The sequence below is a fragment of the Neltuma alba genome, unplaced genomic scaffold (genome assembly GCF_004799145.2).
Source record: "Neltuma alba isolate B1F8T4 unplaced genomic scaffold, ASM479914v2 tig00011198_pilon, whole genome shotgun sequence".
In the NCBI taxonomy this organism is placed as follows: Eukaryota; Viridiplantae; Streptophyta; class Magnoliopsida; order Fabales; family Fabaceae; genus Neltuma; species Neltuma alba.
Genome location: NW_021635922.1, coordinates 212,400 through 238,143, shown reverse-complemented (window position 1 = coordinate 238,143; position 25,744 = coordinate 212,400). Strand labels below are relative to the sequence as shown.

Below are 25,744 nucleotides of genomic sequence, written 5' to 3'. Positions count from 1 at the left end.
CAGGTTGGCCTAGGTGCCTAGCAAGGAACACATCATCATCTCATAATCCACTCTTTTTCCCTCTTAGTTCCTCTTTCCCTATTTACTCCTATCGCTGTTGATTCACTAGTCACTACTCAACTAGCAAATTTGAGACTTTGAGTTCTTTTCTGCACTTTTCATCTTTGAGCTGTGATAATTTACGTCCAAATTGGGAAATCTGTGCACAACTACATCATTCTGCGTTGGGTTTTCTGGGAGCGTCTCTTTTCAATGTTCTGGTGTTTGGTTTTTGGTTAAAACTGCTGAAATGAAATTTGGACCGGTGGTACTTGGCAGGAACTAATCATTTCGTTCAGCGTGGAAATGCTGAGTTGATCTTGGTATTGGGTTTTTCATTGAATTTTTTTGTGACGCTGGAATGAAACTTCGAGCTGTAATGCTTGTGCTAAGAGAGAGTGTTACTAAAGCTGGAAAGTTCTTCCACGGGTCTCTGTCCTAGCCTTCATCATGCTCATGCAATTCTAACAGGATAAAAATGGAGGGTTCGTCTGGGTCTGTTTGGCAGAAGCCTATTTATTGGGACAGAAACCCTTATTCTGGTGAGATTTCAAATGATACTTCTGGCTTCAAGAAGGACAAAGATAGGATTGTGTTGGCTCAAAGTGATCAGCCTAAAGATCTGGTTAGTTTCTCTGGGGTTCATGAGTATGAGGCTGCGGTTGGCCCTTGTATTCATTCTGTAAAACGGGGTGATGTTAGCTTGAGGCAGTGGTTAGATAAACCTGAACGCTTGGTAGATGTATTTGAATGCTTGCATATTTAGGCAATAGTAGAAATTGTAAATACAGCACATTGTCAAGGAATTGTTGTTCATAATGTAAGGCCATCCTGCTTTGTCATGTCATCTTTCAATCTCATCTCCTTCATTGAGTCTGCATCTTGTTCAGATTCTGGCTCAGATTCTTTAGAAAATGGATTAAATAGCCAAGTTACTCAGATTAAAACCCCTGCGTTTTCCCATTCGCTTGATATGCATCACCAGAGAAGTTTAGGAGGCGAAGGGATGGAATTCGTCAAGACTTCAACAACTGCTGTGTCGAATTCTAGTTGCATGCTGTCCAGTGCAGTGAATGCGGCTCGTGCATCTTTAACAGAAGATACTGAAGAAAATAAAGCCAGAGGCAGGATAAACACTGAAGAAACAGAAGGAAAGAAGCATTCATTTCTAATGAAACAGATACTGCTAATGGAGACTAGTTGGTATGCTAGTCCTGAAGAGGTAGCTGGTACTTCAAGTTCCTCTGCTTCAGACATCTACCGACTGGGGGTTCTCCTGTTTGAGGTTCATATTAACAACTGTACTTAGATTCTATTCAAGTACTTCAATATGTTTTATCTTCTTCACTTTATATCTGTTTTTCTTTTTCCACTAACTTGATTGTCCTACATATAATTGGACAGCTCTTCTGTCCGTTCAGATCAACGAAGAAAGATCAGAACATGTCCAGAAGACATAGAGTTCTTTCCTCCAGTACATAGACTTCTAGAGTAATAAATGCAAGTTTGACTTCAATAACTCACCCCCAAGAAGCTCATTTTGTGGTTCTTCACCCCCAACCTAGTAGTCGTAACACTAGGTAATTTCTCCCCAACCAAGTGGTTCTTATACATCGAAATTCTAAACTGGTCTAGACTTGTCATCACTATTTGCCTTTTTGAGGCTTTTTCCCCCCCTATGTTTCAATTCCTTGATGTATTGAAAGATCATGATTCAGCTACTAACAAACTTGTTCCACTTTAGATCTTTATCATTAACATGGTAATTTCTTGCACTGATGCTGAGTTTAGGTGTAATAACTAATAAGTCGGACATTCATATTTTTGGTGAAGGATAAAAACTAGATGGCGAACATGCCAATAACTACAAATTCACATCAAAATGTTTGATTGCATTTGTTGATGACAATTTATTTATTTTTGATGTCTTGGGCTATATTCAACCTTTACTAGCATAAATGGACCTTTTCACTTCCTTTTCTTTTGCACAAGATTTTGTTGGACCTGTGCTTCGTTGAATATTGATTCCTTAAGCTTTTGGAATAATGGCTTCCCTGACATATATGAAATCCTCTTCAATTATCGGGACCTATCCTAAAATATGTGGAGCCATGCTTTGCGTATGTTTCAAGCTTTAGAGGTAGTCTGGTTCTGGACACCTGGGTCAACTATATTATTTTCAGTGATTAAGATCCTTAATGATCAAACATTTCTAGTTCTATGATAGACCTTAAGTGAAATTTTTTTTGTAACATTTGTTTCCTTTTTGTACCAGAGAGTTGTTGCAGAGTGAGTTCCTTAATGAACAGAGAGATGAAATGGAAACGTGAAGCTGCAATAAAACTTAGAGAAAAAATAGAGGAACAAGAGTTGTTACTAGAATTCCTTTTGTTAATTCAGCAGAGAAAAAGGGGTGTTGCTGATAATTTGCAACATACTGTTTCTTTTCTGTGTTCAGATATTGAAGAAGCAACCAAGCAGCAAATAGTATTTAAAGAAGTTTTTGGCTCTAATTTAGGGAGTGACGATCATTTAGTATCAAGTTTCCCGTCCATGGCAGTTGTTGAGAGTGAAGATTCTGCCGGCCTAGGCACTATAAAGCATATCAAATCAGAGATGTATGCTCGCAACATTAAAAAATGCAACGATAACATTGGTGATGATCAAAACAATAGTGGAGACGTTTTTTCAAATAAGTCTCGGCTAATGAAGAACTTTAAGAAACTGGAGTCAGCATACTTTTTAATGCGATGTAAATCATCGAGGAAACCAATGGTAACTGAGGGTAGAGGTTGCATTGTTATGACTGAAAGAGGTTGTGTCAATAACTTGGCATCAGAGGACAGAAATGCTAGGAAAAATTCTTTCCTAGAGGGTTTGTGCAAGTACCTATCTTTCAGCAAGCTAAGGTTAAGGCTGACCTGAAGCAAGGGGATCTGTTGCAATCTTCAAACCTAGTATGCGCACTCAGTTTTGATCATGAAGAGGCATTTTTTGCTACTGCTGGTGTGAATAAAAAAATTAAAGTTTTTGACTATAACTGGACCATAAATGAGGATCGTGATATCAGCTATCCAGTAGTGGAGATGACTAGCAGGTCAAAGCTGAGCAGTATATGTTGGAACACTTACATCAAAAGCCAAATAGCTTCTAGTAACTTTGAAGGTGTTGTACAGGTCAGTCAAGGCTTGTGCTGATTCATCTATTATTTCTGTTACAATGTTGTTACTTACTCGTCATCTTGTCCAGTTATGGGATGTGACAAGAAGTCAACCACTGTCTGAACTGGCAGAGCATGAAAGGCGGGTATGGTCCATCGATTTCTCATCAGCAGACCCGACAATGTTGGCAAGCGGGAGTGATGATGGTTCTGTCAAGCTATGGAGTATCAATCAGGCAAATTCTATTTCTGTATTTGTTGGATGTCAAATTTGAAACTATACAAACTACAGTAATCTATTGCATGTTTATGTATTGTTTCTGTGTGTATGATGATTTGTTTCTCTCAACGGGACTGATGCTGCAGGGAATTAGTGTTGGTACTATCAAAGCAAAGGCTAATGTTTGCAGTGTTCAGTTTTCCCCAGATTCTGGTCGTTTCCTTGCATTTGGTTCAGCAGATCATCGAACATATTATTATGATCTGAGGAACTTAAAAATGCCTCTTTTTACATTCTTTGGACATGATAAGACTGTGAGTTACATCAAGTTTGTGGACAGTGTGAACCTCGTCTCTGCATCCACAGACAACACTTTGAAGCTTTGGGATCTTTCTGCATGCAAATCTCAAGTTATAGACACACCACTTCAAACATTCTCAGGTCACAAGAATGTGAAGGTATGTTTGTTTGTAACATATTATGTTTTAACTGTAAATAGCTCATCTTTGTTTTCACATTGAAATCACCATATTTCTGTTACAACCATGATTTTGGTGGTTCCCAACATAAAACCAAACACCCACATGCGCCCAATGTTTGTGCACCCATTGTTTCAATTGTTGTGGGACTATATATAATCTGGCTGATGTATTTTCCCTTTCATACAGAACTTTGTCGGATTGTCAGTATCTGATGAATTCATTGCTACTGGTTCAGAGACAAATGAGGTATGCTCTATTACTTATTTCAACAGAAATCTCTAGGAATATATTTAATATTGAGTTCTCTGCTTGTATTAAGACAGCTTACGTGCCAATCAGGAGTAATGTTTTTCATATCATCAAATTGGTTGTCTGGTTATTTTCTTGGAATAAGCAAATTTAGGTGTAAATTTTACTTTCCTGTGACTTTTGAGTTGGGATTCATACAGAAATTTTACGGAGTGATTGTTACAATAGATTGAAATGTGACAACCCCCCCCCCCCCCCCCCCCCAAAAAAAAAAAAAAAAACTAAAGCTGTTTGGCCCTACTTTGCACTCATCGCTATGTTTAAATGATCTTGGAGGAAGAAAGGGATAAATATTAAAATAGTGATCTTCCATTTTTATTCACACCTTTCTTTCATCCTCCCATGTTTACCTGCAGTAACCTAACTATGAAATCAGACAACCATAACTTCTTGAGATATTGGGTGGAGGAAATGGCAATTTAGTCATGTTGACTCTACTTCCATTGAAGGAATTAAGAATAATGTTGAATATTCAACTCTTTTGAAAACTTCCAAACAAGCCCTTAGTCTGGAGTAATAAAAAAGAAAAGAAAAGAAAAAGAAGAAATGTAATGTCATTGTAGTCCCCCTCGTCAGAGAAAAAAACAACGGTCAAAGGCAGGTCTCCTACCAGCTTATTTCCCTGACAGACCCTTCTGGTATTGGTGTTAAACTAATGGACCAACGCATCATTTATTTGCTCTTTGCTGTTTTAATGAAGGTCACATTCTTTGTGGATTAGGTGTTCATATACCACAAGGTTTTCCCGATGCCAGCAATGTCTTTCAAGTTTCAGAACACAGATCCATTTTCTGGGCATGAAGTGGATGATACTGCACAGTTCATCTCTTCTGTTTGTTGGCGCACTCAGTCAAACACTTTAGTTGCTGCAAATTCCACTGGGAATGTCAAAATTCTGGAGATGGTTTAAGTTAGGTTTTACTAAGCAGTCTAGAAAGATGCCAAAAACAAAATCAGGGTTAGGTTTGGTCTATAAAATATAGTTGATAAAGTTAATTATGAAAAGTTATGCAGGCATATCAAGCATACTTTTTAGTGAGATCTATTTTTGTAACATAACTTCCTTTTTATAAAGGTAGATAAAATTCTATAGTAGAGGAAAGGATGTATCAAAATCCCATACATCTTCGATCTTTGTGGGTTTTGTTCCAATCATGTTCCATTTTATTTATGCAACAATTCCTGACTTTCATTATATTTGATTATATCCCTATAATCTCTCTAAACTTAGAGTTATATATGAATAAACTGTTGATATGTTGCGTTTTCCTCAGTAGAATACTTAACTAATCACAGGAGTGATCAAATTTTAAGTGTTCATTATCAAGTTGTAAATGTCAGAAGAGTTATTTATATATGACTCAAAATTTAAGCAATTTTATGCAATTAATCCTCCAGTTTAAGATACAACTGCAGGTAGAGCTTTTTTCCCGTGTCTTGTGGCAAATGCTTTTCTGCACATTATTCCCTAGTTGCCATGAGGATGACAATGGAGCATGTAAACGTGTTTTTTTTTTTTTTTCCCGTAAAATCACCTGTCCCCTTTGTATAACATAAAAGAATATTTATTTTAGGCCAGTCTCTTCTTAAGATTAAGGAAAAAGGAATATTTACGACTCAGATAAATAATTATGTGGTAAAAAAAATAGTTATACGCAGAGATTTGTAGGTACAAGATACATATTTATATGGAAAGGAGATAAGGAAAAAATGCGCACACCAACGAGTAAATATAAGAGTAAAGCAAAAAAATGTCGTAATTCATTAATAGTATGATATAATACAAGACAAATTTTTGCTGTATAGTTTGGCTATCAAAATTTTCAATCTATACATGAAATCATCAACTGAATATAATCTTTTACAGCTCCGCCCCATAAGACTGAATTAGCCAAAAATGAAGAATCAAGTAGCAAACACTTTTAAAAAGGAAAAAAAGAAAAGAAAAAGAAAATGGAAAAAAAAAAAACTTATCTCATTCTTGTAATGCAAGAAACTGTGTGTGATTTCTATGTGACATACAAAGAAAGATAGATGACAGTTTTGCCATCTTTGGCTCTGAATACAGTGGCAACCATGGCTGAAAGTTCAGATCTCTCCTTCCAACCCCAACCATGAGATTTCCCCATATGATCTATTCACATTGACTGCTAGTTAAGCTACCTCCTTTTGACAGTTTAGCTAGAAGACTAAGAAGCCTTTGGGATCCTCGGCCGGGTTTGATTTCCCGAGGGTCTCCGACCTTGCAACATTTGGGGTAGTCAGAACACCAACCACCTGGAGTGAATCTCCCTCTTTTCCTATGCAGTAACTTCTTGTCAATCAGATCCAAGACAGGATCATCTTGGTTAAACTTCCTTGCAAATGCAGCATTGCTTGCAAATATTTTCGCCGTGTCATTGAGAGAAAGGGTTGAGATGCTGTTTTGGGAGGGACATCCCAAGAAATATAGTGCAAATCATGGTTAACAGTTTTTCCTGCATATTCTGGAACATTGCAGACGATGGTCTGAAAGTAGCCTTCTGGGGAGGAAATAAAGTTAGCGTAGTACATGAGAAGGATCCTAGGAAGATTGTCCCAACCCCAGATAATATATTCGACTAGTCCTCGTGATAAAACTGTCCAAGCTGATCCTGCATGAAGAAATCATAGTTTATTGAAGCAAAGCAGGTAGTAAAAGTGAATTCAGAAGATTTAACTCGGCAGTAAAGGGGAAAACAGTGGTGACGATATCGTATGGCATAAATGAAATACTTAACCTCAACCCACTTCAGCGTCAATAATCACTTCAAGCCAAAAGTATATCAAGTACTCTCACACAAAAAGCTTTTTGGGATTGAAGTGCAGATAGCATAGATTCACCATACTTTGTCCTGGCATTAAGAATTGTTTTCTTGACAGATCCGTCTTAAAGACTGCGTGATAGCATATCAAGGACTAATTCAAATGGAAGGTTTAAGGTATTATGAAAAATCCTATGTATACTTTTATCATAATGTCTGATATTCTCAAGTATCAAGAGTAAGTCCAACTTAACAGTGTTTTCAGCTTTGAAGAACTGTAAGGAATATGTCATAATCCTAAGTAAAGAATCATTTTCGACACTGATACTACTGTCAGTTGATTAAGAATATACCGAAAACAGTTCACACCCATCATGAATTTATCCTCAAATTGCAGAACTAACGTAGGATATAAAAACACAAGGCATGATTTCATCATGAACTGCAAGTGAAACTCTGCAAAATAACAGATCAGTATATCATTGCTGCAAAATTAAAAGAATAAAGGAGTAAAGGCAGAAACTAACCAGTAAATAGTTTGAAGGCATTTGGCAAAGTTCTCTTAGGATTAACCCAAAATACATCGCTCTTGTTTGACATGTAAAGTCCAGGATCTACAATTAAAGGCATTGCCCGTTTTTCGCTGCAAAGCACAGTTTAAATATCAGTATATGTCATTGTCAGAAGGAAGGAAAAGCAAGAGAAAACTTACAATTTCCATCCTAACTTGCTTGTATACTCAATGAAGTTCAGGTTTCTATCCAAGCCAGAAAATGTGGAGATAAGATCTGCAAAATATGAATCCAATTTAATTAAATATTCTCAGAAAATGAACAAGAAATTAGTTAAATCAATCACAAGAGATAACAAACTAACCATCCTGAGTTACAAGAGGATAATCAGAAGCACTAAGGTTGATGAACCAGTCCCACTCTTTACTTCTCTTGAGAAGAAGGGCACAAGCATGAAGAGTATTGGCAACCATGGTTGGTCCTCTGTAAGTGACCATATTAGCTTTCACAATCATGAAAACATTCCCAATCTCAGAGAACATTGGGTGCTTCTCTATTCTAGAAGCAAGCTCCATCCTTTCTTCTACAGGTGATTCGAGGTCCAGATGAACAACATACTGGTTTATTGGATGATAAAGAGCAAAAAGTGTTCTCCAAAGCTTCTCCAAGTCGCCTTTTGATCCCGAAATTAAATAGGCAAAGCGAGGAATTGAAGGTGCAGAAGTTGTAGATGGATCAGGAGAAGGAGAAGGGGGGACCTTAGTTTCAGCAAAGGCCACGGAGGTTCGGTTTACATTAGGGTGAAATGGAAGAAAGAAGAAGATTGAGTTGATTGATTGCATTGAATGGGCAATACTCATGGTTAAGGATGTGACAAGAAATAGTACGCATAGAACAGAGAATATGATGAGAGGAAATATCCATTTCCTCTCTATTTTTGAGGAACCCATCACAGACTTTATCATGTGTCCCTTACACAGTTCTTACATTCAGGATTCCAGAGAAGAACTGAAATAGAAATTCCCTGTTCAACTTCAAGCAGCGACTAACATATATAAATATCTCACATTTGAGATCCTCCTCAAATAGATTCCAAAAACTTCACCTTTGAATGGTGTCTGTTTCATCAATCAAATATTATATTCGGGATTTTTTTAATTATCGAAAAACAATGGGAAACTGATGATTGTTGGGGTGATGAATTTCATGATCTTCAGCTGAAATAATGGTATATTGATGCCATTCCTAACGGTCTCCTTTTTTCCTTTCAGAGAAACTAGAATTGAAAGACAATAAGATCAACAAAAGCAACAGTAGGGAATCCACAGGGGCTGAACGCAGAAAATAGAAGATTCAGTCGTTGAACCATCTATTCATCAGAAACTAGGAAAGGCAATTGCAGTAGTGCATGATGAAGAACAGGAGCTGGATATTAAGCTGAAACAGGTCAGAATCTAGATGATTGATTGATCGAGGAGACAAATGCGAGGCCCAAACCTGGTTGTGATTTATGATGCGGAACAATGTGGAGCGTTCGACAAAGTGTAGGAACAACAAAGAATCATAGAACAAAGTAAGAGAAGGTAAAATGTAGGATTCAGACAAAAATTGTGCTAACAAGAAAAGCAGAGGAATTTGTTTCTTGCGCCAATGGACATAAGTTTTGTCAGGAATTCGTACACGAAGAAAAGGAAATTGCCATATTTGTTAAAGGTCTTCTCCATCTCTCTTTCACATATGCCTTGGTGTTTCTGTTCCTATCAGGAGCCTTCACCAAATATGGCAACTTCAACAAAATTGAAAATGACCTGTTTCCTTCTCTTTTTATACGCCATTAGCCTTTGTTCTTTCCCCCTTTCCTGTCTCTGTTTTGGTTTTGGTGCGAGTACTTCGATAAATTATTTTATTTGTTATATAATTTTAAAATTAAAGAAAATGGCTTTTTTCAGAAAAATTATCCATTAGTCGTAGATACATAAATTAAAATACAAAGGTCTTAAAAATTTCATATTTATAAAAAATGCATATTAATAAATAAAACTGGTGTTTTTATAAGTTAAATTTAACAATTTTCATCAGCGTATTTATAAGTTAAATTAGTAAAAATATTGAATTATTTTTTATGGCTCCAATATTCAATTTTTTTCCACTTATGAACAATTATTTTTTAAACATGAGATGGAAGGGACAATTAAAAACTTTTTAGATAGGAAAAATTGCACCCCACCTAAGGGAATTAAATAAAAAAAATCCCTTAAAATGATTAAAGTATTCTGAAATCTTAAGGGAGCTCATTACAAGATATTTCATTTGTTTAATTACCAAATTGTCCTTATTTTTTTTTAAAGTATACATTGACAATTAAAAGTGTAGTAGTTAACAACTTAAAGTGTAAGAATTAATAACTATCGTGACAGATATTAACAATTCATGCATTAGATTTTTGTAATGTGTTGAGAAAATGTGTTGTTAATATTTGTCACAATAGTTGTGAATCGTTACACCTTAAAGGCATGTTTGGATTGCCGTTAGAAACTATAAAATGTCTTAGAATTTGTGAAACTGAGTTACAAACTGAGTTGAATAAAAATTGTTTTTTGGTTGGGCTACCTTTTTCAACCAACTTCTGTGGCTTTCAACCTTAGTAGACTCAACAGAGAAAAATATGACTTTTAAAACTGCAGTTTTAAACGGTGATTATTAAAAATGAGTATCCCAGATTTATCCTCACATTTTTCCCTCTGCCTCATCTCTTTCGTTAGTATAATGAGCTTTTATTCAAACCAAATAAATTTTAATTTATATTCATGTTTGTCTATTATGTATATTTGATTAATTATCTACAATGTGTTTTCAAATTTTTCTTCGTAACAAATATTTTTATTTTAATTTTGCAAATAAACTATTTATATTTTATCATAATAATTTTACATATTTTTTTAAACTATTCACATTAAAAATATAAAATTTCAAATACTACAATTCAATAAAGTCCATACCTTTTTTTAGTCATTTTACAACTAAACTAACTTTTATATTAATCATCTAAATAACTTTCAATTTTTTCAACCGACTTTTTAAAAATATTATCCAAACATACCCTAACTGACTTTTACTCTAACTTCAGTTACAAAGTCAGTTGAGCTAGAAGTCATTTTACCCAACACTAATCCAAACATACCCTAAGTTTGTTAATAACTACTTTTTCAGTTATCAAGGCATATTTAAAAAATAAAACAATTTGATAATCAAACAAATAAAATCTCTTACAATAAGGTCTTTTAGGATTTCAGAATATTTGATGATTTTAAAAAATGTTTTATATTTAATTTTCTTGGATGTGACTTTATTGTAATTTTTTTCTTTTAGGATAAGCATAAGCAAGACATTATCTTTATTTTAAGGGAAAAAAATCTACATCTAATGCATATATTTATGGAGCTCGTAAGTTAATGAGGGCTGCACATAGGCAGGGTTAGGCAGGACAAGCCCCTTGCTTGATGCCCAGTCCCGAAAATTAGCGGGTTGCATTTTACAGCCCGCTCCTAGTAGAAGCCCTAACCATTTTGAGCAGGATAAGGCGGGTTGGATAGAGCGGGCTTTTCTGCCCACTTAATACACCATGCTCTATATCATATGTAGAAAAAAAATTCAATTATTGTGTTTTGAGACAAGGAGAGGAAAAAATTATCACGAATGAGTCTATCACTCATATATATATATATATATATATATATAAGGCTTATGTAGTCTTTTCTTTCGTTTTTCGATTCTTATGGGAGGTAAAAAATATTTAATATTAGAATATTTAATAATTAAGCTAAATCAGTAGTTCAATTCCTAGTTTATTCATATAGTTAGTGGATTATTATAATCATGTGAAAGCACAAAATTTGAAAGGTGGTTTTATTTTTCTTTTTGGGTTAAGGTTCTTAATTGCCCCGGAAGTTTTCCTCGAGGAGCACTCAGCAACCAGAAGTTTTTGTTTGTTCTTAAATATCCCGGAATTAATTTACGTAGCAATTATGCCCTGAGTTAACGTTCAGGCAAACGACGTCTGTAAATGACACGGTGTCGAGAAGGTGGACAACACGTTGGTGAATGGGATGGTGACGTGGCACTGTTGTGTTGACAAAATAAAAGTTGATGCCGAAGGTCATGTTGTCATCGAAGGTCGCTTTTGTCGTCGACAATGAGAGCTAGGGCAAAGCAAAGCAGGTGGGGCGCATGTAAAGTCTGAGAAGAGACAGAGCCAGAGAAAACCAAAGATCAGTTCTCAAATTGTATTCAAGAAGACCAGTTCTCAAATACGTATTCGAGAAGACCATTTCTCTAATATATATTCAAAATATATTCAAGAATATCTTCAAGAATTAGTTGAAAATAAGCTTTGAGTTAGAATGGTGTTTACTAAAGGATTGTGTGATGTGCGACAGTAAAAGACACAAAGGATACGTGGGATGTGCGACAGTAGAAGACACAAAGCTTTTATATTGATTAATATTGATTAGTCGACAAGGGTATTTATCAATTAACAAATCGATAAATAGGACTTGAATTGTTTGATAAATGAATTTATCGATAAGCTACTCGATTTGTTAATCGATAAATACCTTGTCGACTAATCAATATTAATCAATATAATACTTTGTGTCTTCTACTGTCGCACATCCCACGTATCCTTTGTGTCTTTTACTGTCGCACATCACACACATCCTTTATAACACCATTCTAACTCAAAGCTTATTTTCAACTATATTCTTGAATATATATTTAGAGAAATGATCTTTTCGAATACGTATTGAGAACTGGTCTTCTTGAATACATATTTGAGAACTGATCTTTGGTCTTCTCTGCTCTGTCCTCTTCTCAGACTTCACATGCGCCCCACCTCGCTTTGCTTTGCCCTAGCTCTCACTGTCGACGACAAAGCGACCTTCGATGACAATATGGCCTTCGGCATCAATTTTATTTTGTCGACACAACAGTGCCATTCATCATCTCATTCACCAAGTGTCGTCCATCTTCTCGACACCGTGTCATTACAGACGTCCGTTTGCCTGAACGTTAACTCGGGACATATTACTACGATAAATTACTTCCGGGATATTTAAGAACAAACAAAAACTTCCGGGTGCTGAGGCTCATCGGGGAAAACTTCCGGGGCAATTAAGAACCTTAACCCTTTTCTTTTTTTTATTTGAAAAAATTGGATGTAACAAAAAAAGAAGGAAATTTGATTGGAGTAATTTAGCATATTGAATCTTATATTTTGATATTTGGCTCTCTTATATAATTATAATTTTATGTTCTTTTCATTTTTTCTAATTTTACCTAATTTTTTACCCAAAATAAAAGAGATAATTGCTTAAAAAAATAATATTATATATATATAATTATATATTTTTTCGGGCAGTGCAGCGTATCCTGCTCGTAGCCCTGCCCTGCTTGTGAATCAGCCTGAACCAAAAATGGCTATTTTTGTTTGGGTAGCTTTTTATTAGGCTGGGTTGGACGCTTTCTTGTGGGCTCGGGCGGACTTACTGGGTATGCGGGCCTCATGCACACTCCTAAGTTAATCAGCACCATTTTTGCATTTCTTTCTAATTTATAAATTCATATTAATTTGCTTTTAAACTTATACTAACCACAAACTTAGTCGACTGAGAAACTCGTGATCTTTTACTCACTTAAATGATCATTTTTATTTTTAATTATTTAATCAAGTGATAAAAATAAATTCTTGCAAGTTTATGACCCTTTCACAGTTTACATGATGGCCCTGCATTTTTTGAACCCGTCATAGTACGTCTCATGGTGATTTGCTCATTAATGCCCTTTCAGTAAGATTAAAGCTCTAATTCTAATGGAAAACTGAATTACTTATTTTTAATTCTAATGGTAGTCTTAATTTTCGATTGTCATTGATGTTACTTTGTCCCTGTCGGGCCAGGCTGAACTCCGCTGCCGGGAGCTTGAACTGCGCTTCTCTATATTCGCGCAAATATTGGATCCTCTCAGCCTCATATCTTCCTCATTCCAGAGCGAAACAGTATCTTATTCCAATGGATCCACGCCTGGTCGAAAACAAAGAATCCTCAGTTTTGACTGGTCATCTATCTCCCCATTCCTACCCTCAGCACGGTCCTAGCGAGGTTCGCTTCGATGGAACTGATAATCACTCGGCCATAAATGTCAACTGCTACTTGTACTCGTCTTGTTCTTCTGACGACGACAACGATGATGGTCCTCACTCTCTTCCTCCCTCCAATTCCATCAAATCCACCAATAAACGACTGGACTATATGCTTCAATTTCTTGATCGCAAGCTTTCTTCCGGTCATCACAACCAGCATTCAGGCCAGGGGAACCATTCCCGCCCTGGGTTGCCTGAGTTTGTTGCCAAAGGTGGAGGGAATGGTATCTTCAAAGTTCCTGTGCGAGCGGCAGTCCACCCCTTGCGGCCTCCCAGTCTTGAATTGAGGCCGCATCCCCTGCGGGAAACTCAGATTGGGCGTTTCTTGAGGGCTATTGCAAGCACCGAGTCCCAACTGTGGGCTGCCAGCGAGTGTGGGGTCAGGGTCTGGGATTTCAAGGATCTCTGTGCAGCCTGGTGTGGCGTTGAAGAAACAATCATGAGAGGCGACGAAGACACGGCTCCTTTTTCAGAGTCCGTAAGGACTTCACCTGCACTGTGTTTGGTTTCGGATGAAGGAAACAGATTGGTATGGAGCGGACATAAAGATGGCAAGATTCGATGTTGGCATATGAATCAGGATTTAGATGAGAACCAGAGCGGGAGGACTCGATTTCATGAAAGATTGTCCTGGCAGGCTCACCGCGGCCCCGTTCTTTCACTTACTATTACGTCTTATGGTGATTTGCTCATATTTATTTTACTGCTTTTTTAACCTTTTCCCTGGTTTCATTTTGAGTTTATTTTTAAAATAATTGCATAAACCTGAAGTGGGCTTCTCCTGACATACGAAAATAGGGATGAATTGTAAATAGAGGGGGGATAAAAACTTGTCATAAGTGGCACGGAACAGCTGAAAATAATATCTGAATTACCATAGGTAAACCAAATTTGTTAAAACACAATTTTGTGTGTGCACCTTGCTAAACACAGACATGGGTGCAAGAGGTATTCATCTTTGGATAATGAAATAAAGTTACTACCTATGCAATACGTCAAATAAAAGCCATAAACAGAGCAATGGCAATCTGGAAATTTAGTGTTGATGGCTATGCTACTATTGTTAATAAAATCCAATGAGTTGGTCGTGGAATCAGTTTGCTTATCTAATGCTTGTAGTATATTGATCTTTCTTCTTCACCTCAATTTTTACTGCATTCCTCTTTATTGGCTTGATCCAGGGGATTTGTGGTCGGGTTCAGAAGGAGGAGCTATAAAGATATGGCCTTGGGAGGCCGTTGAAAAATCTATTTCCCTTACAACAGAAGAAAGACATACAGCTGCCTTATTGGTGGAGAGGTCCTATGTTGACTTGAGGAACCAATTGTCAGCAAACGGTTTCCATAACATGCTAACTTCAGATATAAAGTACTTAGTATCTGATAATTCAAGAGCAAAGGTGTGGAGCGCTGGGTTTTTTTCATTTGCTTTGTGGTATGAATAAAATTTACAGGCCTAGTCTCTTTTAGTATTGGTATTATGCTTGACACTTTGTATTTAAGATTTTTTAGAGGCTAGTAATAAATCTTCTTTCTTTTTCTTTCTTCTTCATTTAAGCTGGGGACATAGAGTATCTTTTGTAGAACATATTATCGAATTATTTTATTTTTTAACTACAAAATAATTTATAAATAATTCACCTGAGTATAAGATATTTCCTTTCTAATAAGGACGTGGAATTTAAAAGGCTGATCTTTAATATTTTTGGAGTGAAATAAGTTTTACATGGTTAGCAGCATCTATGACCAACTGTTAAAAATTTGATCTCTGGCGCCCACAATTTCGTAATTAAATTAAATTTCTGCCCAATATATGGTGGTTTTTAACTTTATCCGCACTTAAAAGTCCAAAAGATTTCCGTGTGAGGAGGCATGAGTCTCTGGCAAAGATGGCACTGTATTTGTAGAATTTATGGCCAATAGAATGAGATAATGATGGACGCAATTTGGTGCAGACGTATTCTTGAAGGAATGAGAATAGTGAGGTGGGTTCGGTAGGGGAAAAGTAGAGAGTATAGGCTGGGTGGCTATTCTCTGTAGGAATTTTGTGACTTAAGGAGATAGAATGGATGGATTTGTTTAGGAGAATTATATGGGAGATTGGCGTGAGTGTCATAGGCAGATCTTAGACTTGGTGTGGAGATACTAGCCTCTGAAAGCCAGACCTCTTCTTCCTCCAGATTTTCCCTCTCTACCACCGCTGTCCATCTCTGCTTCTGTTCCTCTGTGGCAGTGTCTTATGTGCCATCATTTTATGGATATTCTCTCCTTGATAACTTATTAGATTTGTCATCATGTGTCTGAGAGTGTGTGTGTGTGTGTGTATCTTATGCCAGTGGTTGTTACTTTACAGGGATGCCCGTACAAGAGAGATACTTAAAGTATTCAATACTTATGGCCAAATCGAAAATCGGGTGGACATTTCATCAATACAAGACTTTTCAGTTGAGCTTGTTTCAGGTTCTCGGAAAGACAAAGCACAAAGTTCTATTGGGTTCTTTCAGCGTTCACGCAATGCCATAATGGGGGCAGCAGATGCTGTTCGTCGAGCTGCTGCAAAGGGTGGTTTTGGTGATGAGAACCGAAGAACTGAAGCAATATTGGTAACCATTGACGGAATGATTTGGACAGGGTGTTCAAGTGGCTTACTGTTGCAATGGGATGGAAATGGCAATTGCATACAGGATTTCCAACACCATTCATCAGCTGTTCAATGCTTTTGTACTTTTGGGACACGTATTTGGGTAGGTTATGTGACTGGTATTGTCCAGGTGTTGGACCTCAAAGGTAATTTGATAGGGGGTTGGGTAGCTCATAGCAGTCCAATTGTAAAAATGACTGTTGGAGCTGGTTTTGTTTTCACACTTGCTAATCATGGTGGCATTCGCGGATGGAACGTCACTTCTCCAGGACCCCTTGATAGCATTTTGCGTGCAGAATTAGGTGGCAAAGAGTTTTTGTATACAAAAATAGAAAACCTAAAAATCTTGACTGGCACTTGGAATGTCGGCCAAGGAAAAGCATCTCAGGATTCGCTTACTTCATGGCTTGGATCTGTAGCTTCGGATGCTGGAATTGTTGTTGTTGGGTTGCAAGAGGTTGAAATGGGTGCTGGATTTCTTGCAATGTCTGCAGCAAAAGAAACGGTAGTCATCATCCTTGTTTCATGCTAGAAGATTATAGATCTTTGTTATCAACAAACGCCAACTTTTTTGTTAGTAAGCAAAATAATGCTATATCAGACCATGATTAAAATAATAATAATAATGCTATACAACTATTTTTTGGATTAATGATGTTTGTTAATTGTTGTCTTGCCATAAGATCCAACTTTGAATGCTGTCAGTGTAGCTTTTGAAGTCCATGGTTTCATCCGCTCCTTCTCATCATTTATAGCCTGCTATAGCTCCTTGCTGCAGCCTTTAACCATCTGCAACATGCCTTTGTTCTTTGCTATAAGTGTAGGGGTAGCATAGCAACCTTTTGTATTTCAGCTATAGCAAGTGCTACATGCACTGTAGCAACTTGTCTCAAGTGCTTGTTATTTTGCTATATGGGAAAGGGATAATTTTCAATTGCAATGCCCTTCGCCTCTGTCCAATAATTAATGTTGGCACGCTCACTTTAGAGGCAATTTTCAACAGCAGAGGTGAGTGGCAGTCATGTTCCCCACTTCACCTGGCCCTTCTCCTAAATTTTTGTTGTGATCCCCCCCAAACTATGACCAAATGGCGTGGGATTTTATACTCCTAATAGGATTCTATATACATTTTATTACAAGAGATGATGCGTAGAATTCTAATCCTTTTTAATATTCACATGTTTGTGTCCCTTTCTTTTTTCCATTTGCTTCCGCTTATTTCCCAGATTTCTCTTTTTGTCAGTTTTGATGGTAGATAGTACGAGTTATGTTTTAGATGCTAGTTTCTGATTTGTGGGTGTCAGATTCTCCATGTATGTACTAACATGGTGTGGCAAAATAATGTGAAGTTTCAGATATACTTTTCTACCTTTCTGCTTCTGATTACTTCACACAAAAACCTTCCAAGTTGCCTGTATTTTTCTACAATGTTAGAATTATAGAGTTGATAGGTGCCTCATGTTGTTGTGTCTTTCGGGAGTCTGGCTGTTGACATTTGGGCAAAAGTAGGACAAATATGCTTTTGGTATTTGTTCAATGGAAATGGAAATTTGACCTGTGGTTTGAGTGTTCATATGTCATTATATCATCTTGTTTGTGTGCGTGCTTGTATTATGATTACAGCTCTGCTATTTTTGGTGAAATATATATGTGATGATTATAGCTATTAGTCTGCCTAACTCTTCATTGATCTACCCTCCCCTAACCGCACCTTGGGAATATATATAGGTAGGACTCGAGGGAAGTTCTGTTGGGCAGTGGTGGCTAGATATGATAGACAAAACACTGGATGAAGGTTCAACTTTTGAACGTGTTGGTTCCAGGCAACTTGCTGGCTTGGTCGTTGCTGTATGGTGAGAATCTAATTCAAATGGGCTGGGAAAGCCTTTAACGTTTCACCAAATTATGCCTACATTTTTGCCTGAGTTGTCTTATTAGATGATTGTACTTATCTTCCCTTGTTATAGATGATAGATGATATTTATGTTGGGAATACATTGACATTAACCTATAAGGGTTGAGCTCCTAATTGTGTTCTGAAACGAAACATAAACCATAAACCAATGTCCTTCTTTGAAGCAATGCTTTCATTCAATTTGAATATATGTTTTCATTTTGTTTCTATCATATATTTTCTATGGTATCTTTCCTTGTTGATTTCATCACATGTAGTAGTTGAACTCAAACTTATATTCTGTAGGGTCAGAAATAATATTAAATTTCATGTTGGGGATGTTGATGCGGCAGCTGTTCCTTGTGGCTTCGGACGCACTATCGGCAATAAGGTATGCTTGCTCTGCTATTTTATTTGTATGATAGTTAGGATTTACTCTCTCTCTCTCTATATATATATATGCACATATATATGTTCTTTTGTAAATAAATGACTAAGATCTGGCAGTTTTGCTATTATTTTCTTTTTTAAATTCCTAATGCAGATCCTGAAGCGCATGATTTCAGCCTTGTTTACTTGTGACATTTCAATATGGATGATTAAAGCATGAGAATTTTTGTTAGGTTTTCCATGATATGGTATAGTTTTAATCTTATACGTAAGGAAATGTAATGGAGTTTATGTTGAAGGTTAAAAAGTTATCGACATCAGGAATATGTGATCTAATTATTGAAACCCATTGTCTCTAATCATTACTGCCGAGAGAGATAACCTATTCAATGTCAGGTGCAGACTTTGGATTGAAGTCATGCAATTGATTTTTAGTGATATTAATATCAAATAGCGTATGCAGATCTGCTCTCAGATGTCAAAGTATTAGTGTATTGTTATTAATCTAAAAGGAACAGTACTAAAATTCAAGTTATACCTTTACCAAAACTTCGTAGTATTTGAGGGAAAGATTATCCAAATATGTGTCTGAAAGTCAATTAAATTAATAATTATTAGGGAAAAAAGCCTTGGATACAGTTCAACATCATGCATTACTTTGACTTTATTGTAGGAGAGAATTATGCTTACTGACTGAAATGACAAGTTAGCTACATGCGAGAACCTTAAATTTCTAAAATTATTTTGCAAGATCAAGGTTCTTCTCTGAAAAGTTAATAAATAAATAAGTGCGTGTGTGATGAATGAAAGGTGCATGAGACAAATAAGTTACCTTGTTTAATAATCAAACATAGGAAATTTAGTACTCTGAAAGTTCCTTATATTTTAGTTTTAAATTCCCTATGCGTGATTGCTAAACAAGGTAAATTATTTGTCTCGTGGATATTTTTTTTCAACACTTTTTTTTCTCTCCAGAGAAGGACCTTGATCCTTCAGAATAATTGCAGAAGTTTAAGGTCTTTATATCTAAACAACTTGTCATTTTGGTTCTTTAGCATAACTTCCCCTCATTATAATTTTATAAACTTCGAGATTGTATTAAGAAACTATATTATTATTTTTGTTGATTATATACCATATAAATTATTATCCATTTTTTCGTTGTTATGAGATTTTCTATTTATTAGTGGATGGGGTTCCTGTATCTCATACCCTCCCCCACACCCATGCAACACAGGATAGAAAATAGTATGCTGCAATTGTACTTAACTGTCTTCTAAGTTGATGTGTTCCAAATGCTGAAAGTTCCTTTCCAGCATCATGCTATGGTCTGTATATACATTGCAAGCAAATCAACATATGCGTTGGTTCATTGAAAACAATAATTTCTGTTTTAACATATCCATTTGTGTGAATTTACTTTATACCTTTTGCATTGACATGGGAAATGTGTGTCTTACCAGGGAGCTGTTGGTTTGAGAATTAGAGTGTATGATCGGGTGATGTGCTTTGTTAGTTGTCATTTTGCTGCACATTTGGATGCAGTTAGTCGTCGTAATGCAGACTTTGACCATGTATACCGAACAATGTCTTTCTCTCGGTCAACAAACCTCATAAATGCTGCGGCTGGTACCTTACTGTGCCTTTACTTTTCTGCTTGTGGACCATCATATACATATTTTGGTCTGTTTATGAAAATGGCTTGCATTGGTCCTTTTTGTTGCAGCTGGAACTTCATCTGCTGTTCCAATGTGTCGTGGGACAAACGTATGTAAACACTATTCACTCTATTTTTTTTCAAGTTATTCATCGTGCTTGACATATGTAGCACAGATGCTTAAAAAAGTCAATTTACCTGTGTCAGATTCGTATCCAGTATGATGCACATGCTATATTTTTAAACTTATTTTTTTGATCTCCCCCCCCCCTAAAATGTTCCAAAATAATTTAAAACTGTCTTGTCATTAATACCTCTATGCTACTCTTGAAATACTTATTTAAAACTCAAATATGTTTATCTTGTTCATGTTTTATAAGTTTATTTGTTAAATATGTGCATAATTATGTATGTATATCTCCCTCACCTGTATCCATATCCTAAAATTTTATAATTTGTTGTGTCCAACGTATCGCATTGTATACTCGATGCACATACCCATATCTGTGCATCATAGTTGACAGCACAATTGGATGAAGAATTAATTCTTGGTATGTGTTTCAGTCACCAGAGGGGATGCCTGATTTATCTGAGGCAGACATGGTTGTATTTCTTGGTGATTTTAATTATCGTCTTGATGGCATTTCTTATGATGAAGCAAGAGATTTTGTTTCTCAAAGATGCTTTGACTGGCTTAGAGAAAGGGATCAGCTTCGAGCAGAAATGGAAGCTGGGAATGTATTCCAAGGAATGCGTGAAGCAATTATTACGTTTCCTCCTACGTACAAGTTTGAACGGCATCAAGTTGGCTTAGCAGGTTGGGTTTTCTGTAAAATTTATTGGATTAACTTCTTGTTTTAGGCTTGAAAGAGAAACCACTGACTGTGAAAGATTTGCTAATAAATACTAGCTAACGTTTGTGTGAATTTCTTTTCATTGAAGTTAACTAAGCAAATCTCTTAGTTGTGGTTTGATATGGTTGCAAGCTCTTTTCAATGTTTTATCTTTTTTATTTGTGGTTTGACATGCTGGCAAGCTCTTCATACTTTTGCTACAATTTAGATCAAAAGGTGAATTGTTCTCATGGGTACGCAAGTCAAATGGAAACTGTCCCCCAAAATCTAGCTATTAAGATGGGTAAATATTGATCGGGACTTGGGTAGTAGGAAGGCCTAAACCCTTCCTCGAGTAGCATGGGATGCTCTGAGGGGTATGTAAGCGGCTTAGTTTTCTCATCTCAATATCTAGCTTTTTAAGGAGATTTCTTCATCCCACTCGAGTACTCATCAATATCAAAGTTGATGGTTGACACTTCTGAGTAAAGTGTCACGGAGTGAAATGCTATCACGATGACATCCCCTCTCCAAAAGGGAAAATCTCTAGAGTTGTATGGAATATTTTATTAGGTATCTGATGGATACTTAAGTGGAATCGGAAATTTTCCTTCAAAAGCTAGCTATAAGCCTATATGAAATTGTTGACTGCCAGCTGTATTACCTATTGATGTATACTTACTCAAGTGCGATGAGAAACCCTTAATCAAGAACTAGCTCTTAAGAAACGAGAATCTACTGTCAGCATACTTAAATACGGGAAGCATCCCATACTACCTAACAATCTGTCTCCTCAGAAGTTAGAAGCAGTGCCGTTTGAGTTCTCTGTCATCTGTGTTGCTTTAAAACCTTCTTGGGCACATGACCTCAATCTGTGTGAATTGTTTCTTTTGAAGGGTATGATTCTGGTGAAAAGAAGCGCATCCCTGCCTGGTGTGACAGAATTTTATATCGTGATAGTCGCTCTTCTTTCGTGGCTGACTGCAGTTTAGAGTGTCCTGTTGTCTCTACAGTACTACAGTGAGTTATCTAGTTTAGTTACCCATCTATAATGGTATTTTATGAGATGCAAAGCAAGTAAAAATCAGTTGTCAGACATTACCGTTCTTGTCCCCCCCCCCCCCCCCAAAATAATCAACTAACGATAATTTACTCTCAATAGGTATGAGGCCTGCATGGATGTAACAGATAGTGATCACAAGCCTGTCCGTTGCATATTTACTACAGATATTGCTCGAGTAGATGAATCAATTAGGAGACAAGAGTTTGGAGAGATAATTGGTTCAAATGAGAAAATCAAAGAGTCCCTGAAAGAATTGTGCAAGATACCCGAAACAATCATCAGTACAAACAATATAATCCTTCAAAATCAGGACACGTTGATTCTACGCATTACAAATAAATGTTCAGATGACAATGCTTTATTTGAAATAATTTGCGAAGGTCAGTCTACTGTTACGGAGGACCAGAAAGCATCCAAACGTCAGTTGAGAGGTTCTTTTGGCTTCCCTAGATGGCTCGAGGTGATGATTTTTCTTTCTTTCTTTTCTTCTTTTTAATGCTTTTTTTGGTGCTTTCAACAGAAAATGCAGGCTTTTTCTTGTCACGGTATATATCTTATCTTGGAGAGAATTGAGCTCAAAGATAAAGAAGGATAAATCATTCTCTTTGGCGTTAAGAGGGGCCAAAATCTCATACCTGAACACGGGTGTGTCAAAACAATCTTGTCCCAAAGCAAGCCTAGGGACGAGATGTTTTTCTCTTTAAAAACTTTGGCATTCGACTATAACCAAATATGTAGGCTGCAATGGGCGAGGTCAGGTCGGTCTTCACCCCAACCTGTTGTGATGTCCTGCTTGATGTGCAATTCGGGCCAGCCTAATGCCCAAATGTTAGGGTCGAGCTTTGGCTCAACCTGATACATTTTTAAAAATATTTTAAAAATATGAAAAAAAAAAATTCATCAACAGGAAAATATGATTAAGATAATCTAAAATATATTTCTTATAAAACTAATACTAGGGTCAAAAGTAATATTTTTTAAAATTGTAGATATTTAAAGAATATTCTTTATTTTTTTTACATAATATTAAGTTAAAAATCAATTTGAAATTTTGAAAGAGGTTAAAAAGATTGAAATCACAAAAAATATCCATGATGATCATAAAACATAACATATTGCATGAAAAATATCAAGAAAAATAATAATATCAAACAAGTTTCACTAATAAATTAAGAGTGTGTTCAGGTCGGGCTGGGTAAGACAGGGTTTGCAGCCCAGTGCTCAGACTGAACTGCGTGAATGGCTGGGGCGGGGCGGGCGGGCCATTTGTATCCTACAATACACTAGGTGGCGAAGCACTGTGACCATCTTATTCTAACCGTGCCTGCTGAACTTTCTTTTGATCAGCAAGGCTGCTGAGCTTGAAAGAAAATGCTCATTTTGGGAAAAGTCAAGATTCACTGGGCATGACTAAAAATATCTGCTGGGATAATTAAAATAAGGCTGCACTCATATCTGAATTTGGGAAACACATCACACATGCAGTAGGATTTAGGATAGAATGGTGGTGTTTATAATGGAGGTCCACGTTCACATATATTCAAAATAGTGGGAGGTTTGTATATTTAACCCTGAATTTAAGGGTGGTCAAAGTGTTTTTAAAGGAGATTAAGGCAGCGTAGCACGCCTAAGTTTCACATTGAGTGATATGGAATTCTTTATTGGGTATTTAAGCAGATTGGTTCTCCTCCCTCTGTAGTTAGTTTTTGAGGAAAGATTCCCACGTTACTCAAATACGCATCAATTTTACTTTGAAATGTGGTTTATTCTGGTCAAGCGAGCCTTTGTCAAAGTGTAAGCATGAGAAAAGGCAGCGGCTATGGTGGAATGTAGTTGAAAGTTAAATGCTTGATCCGTGCAATTATACTATGTTAAAGGAGACCTCTGAACTACCATGCAGACACAGTAACACACCAAGCTTGTGAGATTAATCATTTCACCCAACCTATTTTGTATATGGTTTTTGCTTTGGTAGAGTTACTTGCTTTAAAGTGTTCCCCCACACCCCCCCCCCCCAAAAAAAAAGAATGTCAGGTAGAATAAACGTATCCCCTGGAATATTTGGCTTCTTTATCAGTTGTTATTCTTAGAGCAGATTTCTTTGTGTATCTGAATTCGAGACATCTCCCCTAGAAGACTTGGCTTTTTTAACGGTTGTTATCCTTAAGAGTAGATTTCTCTGTGTATAAAATTCGATCCTTTTTTTTTTTTTTTGGGTTATAGCCAAGGCATCTGTTTTTTGTAATTCTCTGCAAGGAAATTTACCCGCCCACTTATGATTCAGGTAACTCCTGCTACTGGCATAATAAAGCCAGATCATATTGTTGAAGTATCAGTGCATCATGAGGAATTTCACACTCAGGAAGAGTTTGTCGATGGTGTTGTACAAAACTCTTGGTGTGAAGACTCCAGAGACAAGGAAGCTATGCTAACTGTCAAGGTTCGTGGCAAATACTCAAGCCAGACTAGAAACCATCGGGTTTGTGTGCACCACTGCTTTTTAGCCAAGAAAAATAAAACGGACTCACAGCCAAAGAGCTCTAGCCATATGCAGGGAAGTGTACTGCACCGAGCTGATTTTCAACATCTTAGTAGTTCCTATGATGTGGTGGAGCGGCTACAGAATTTGCATAGCTCTTCAAGTTCCAATTGACGTGAGTGCTAGTAAAATAAAATCATTGTTTTCAATGGTAGAGGTTTGCTTGGTGCTTTTGCTAGTGTACCATTTAGTGAACGTCGTGATGATAAGTTAAGCTCGCCCAATTGCTGGAATGCTGGTTATATATGATGATGATAACGATTTGTTTTGTTCTCACAGGTTGTGGTCCATGGGCGTATTTAATTAAGTGTACAGAGAAAGCAAATTCATGACACAACGTGACAGTTTCTCAAGATCAATTGTTTCATTTGTTTATACATGACTTCAGTTTTACTTGTATGATATGTGCCTCTAATAAACGAGCAGGTGAGCAGCAACTACCAGACAAAACCCGGTTCGTGCTAATTTTCTAATACTCTCTAGGAAGAATTACCAAAAATTCCTAAGAAAGAAATTTAATCACCAAAAAATTCTAATGACAGTCATTTCTTACTCTGAAATTTGTCATTACTTATTCTTTATTTGTGAATGGACTTTAAGTTAATTAAATCTCTTTTTTATGACCTGCTTGTAATTCTCTCTAATTTCTACTCCTCTTATTTTAAATGTAAGAGCTAGTTACGGTCTTGTTTTTTTGTCCTAAATGTAATGATTTGATTCATGTTATTTCTCATCTTTATTATTTTCTTCAAATTTATCTTATGAAATAATATATAATCTAATGTTATATAGAAGTGTTTCGAGGAGGTCATGTCATATTTATTATTTTTAAGTAATTTATTTAGTTTCTTTAATCTATTCAAAATAGGTAAATAATCTTTACATTAATGACCGAAGGGTGAGTTGAAATTCGTACTCAAGCATCACTAAAAATATACACATGTACAACCTGTAGGTGTTGGTTCTAAGGGAAGAAGTTTTTGCTATTTAAACACGAGTTTTTCAGTATGCTCGTGCGATTGCATGA

The 25,744-nt window shown here is 36.4% G+C and overlaps 1 protein-coding gene and 2 pseudogenes across 1 annotated transcript; 2 read left to right on the top strand and 1 right to left on the bottom strand.

Moving 5' to 3' along the window:
- On the top strand, positions 1–5,423 carry LOC114762180 (protein SPA1-RELATED 3-like; annotated as a pseudogene).
- A 518-nt stretch (positions 5,424–5,941) lies between these two features.
- Positions 5,942–8,930, bottom strand: LOC114762191 (beta-glucuronosyltransferase GlcAT14B-like; annotated as a pseudogene).
- Positions 8,931–13,453: 4,523 nt separating this feature from the next.
- Positions 13,454–25,337, top strand: LOC114762189 (type II inositol polyphosphate 5-phosphatase 15). Its single transcript, XM_028951647.1, has 12 exons — positions 13,454–14,381; positions 14,883–15,135; positions 16,054–16,846; positions 18,070–18,194; positions 18,542–18,626; positions 20,089–20,254; positions 20,352–20,392; positions 20,847–21,099; positions 22,012–22,135; positions 22,278–22,638; positions 24,463–24,832; positions 24,997–25,337. Exons 1-11 carry the CDS (start codon positions 13,571–13,573, stop codon positions 24,829–24,831), a joined length of 3,381 nt encoding a protein of 1,126 aa, XP_028807480.1. The 5' UTR covers positions 13,454–13,570; the 3' UTR covers position 24,832; positions 24,997–25,337.
- Positions 25,338–25,744: the final 407 nt, after the last annotated feature.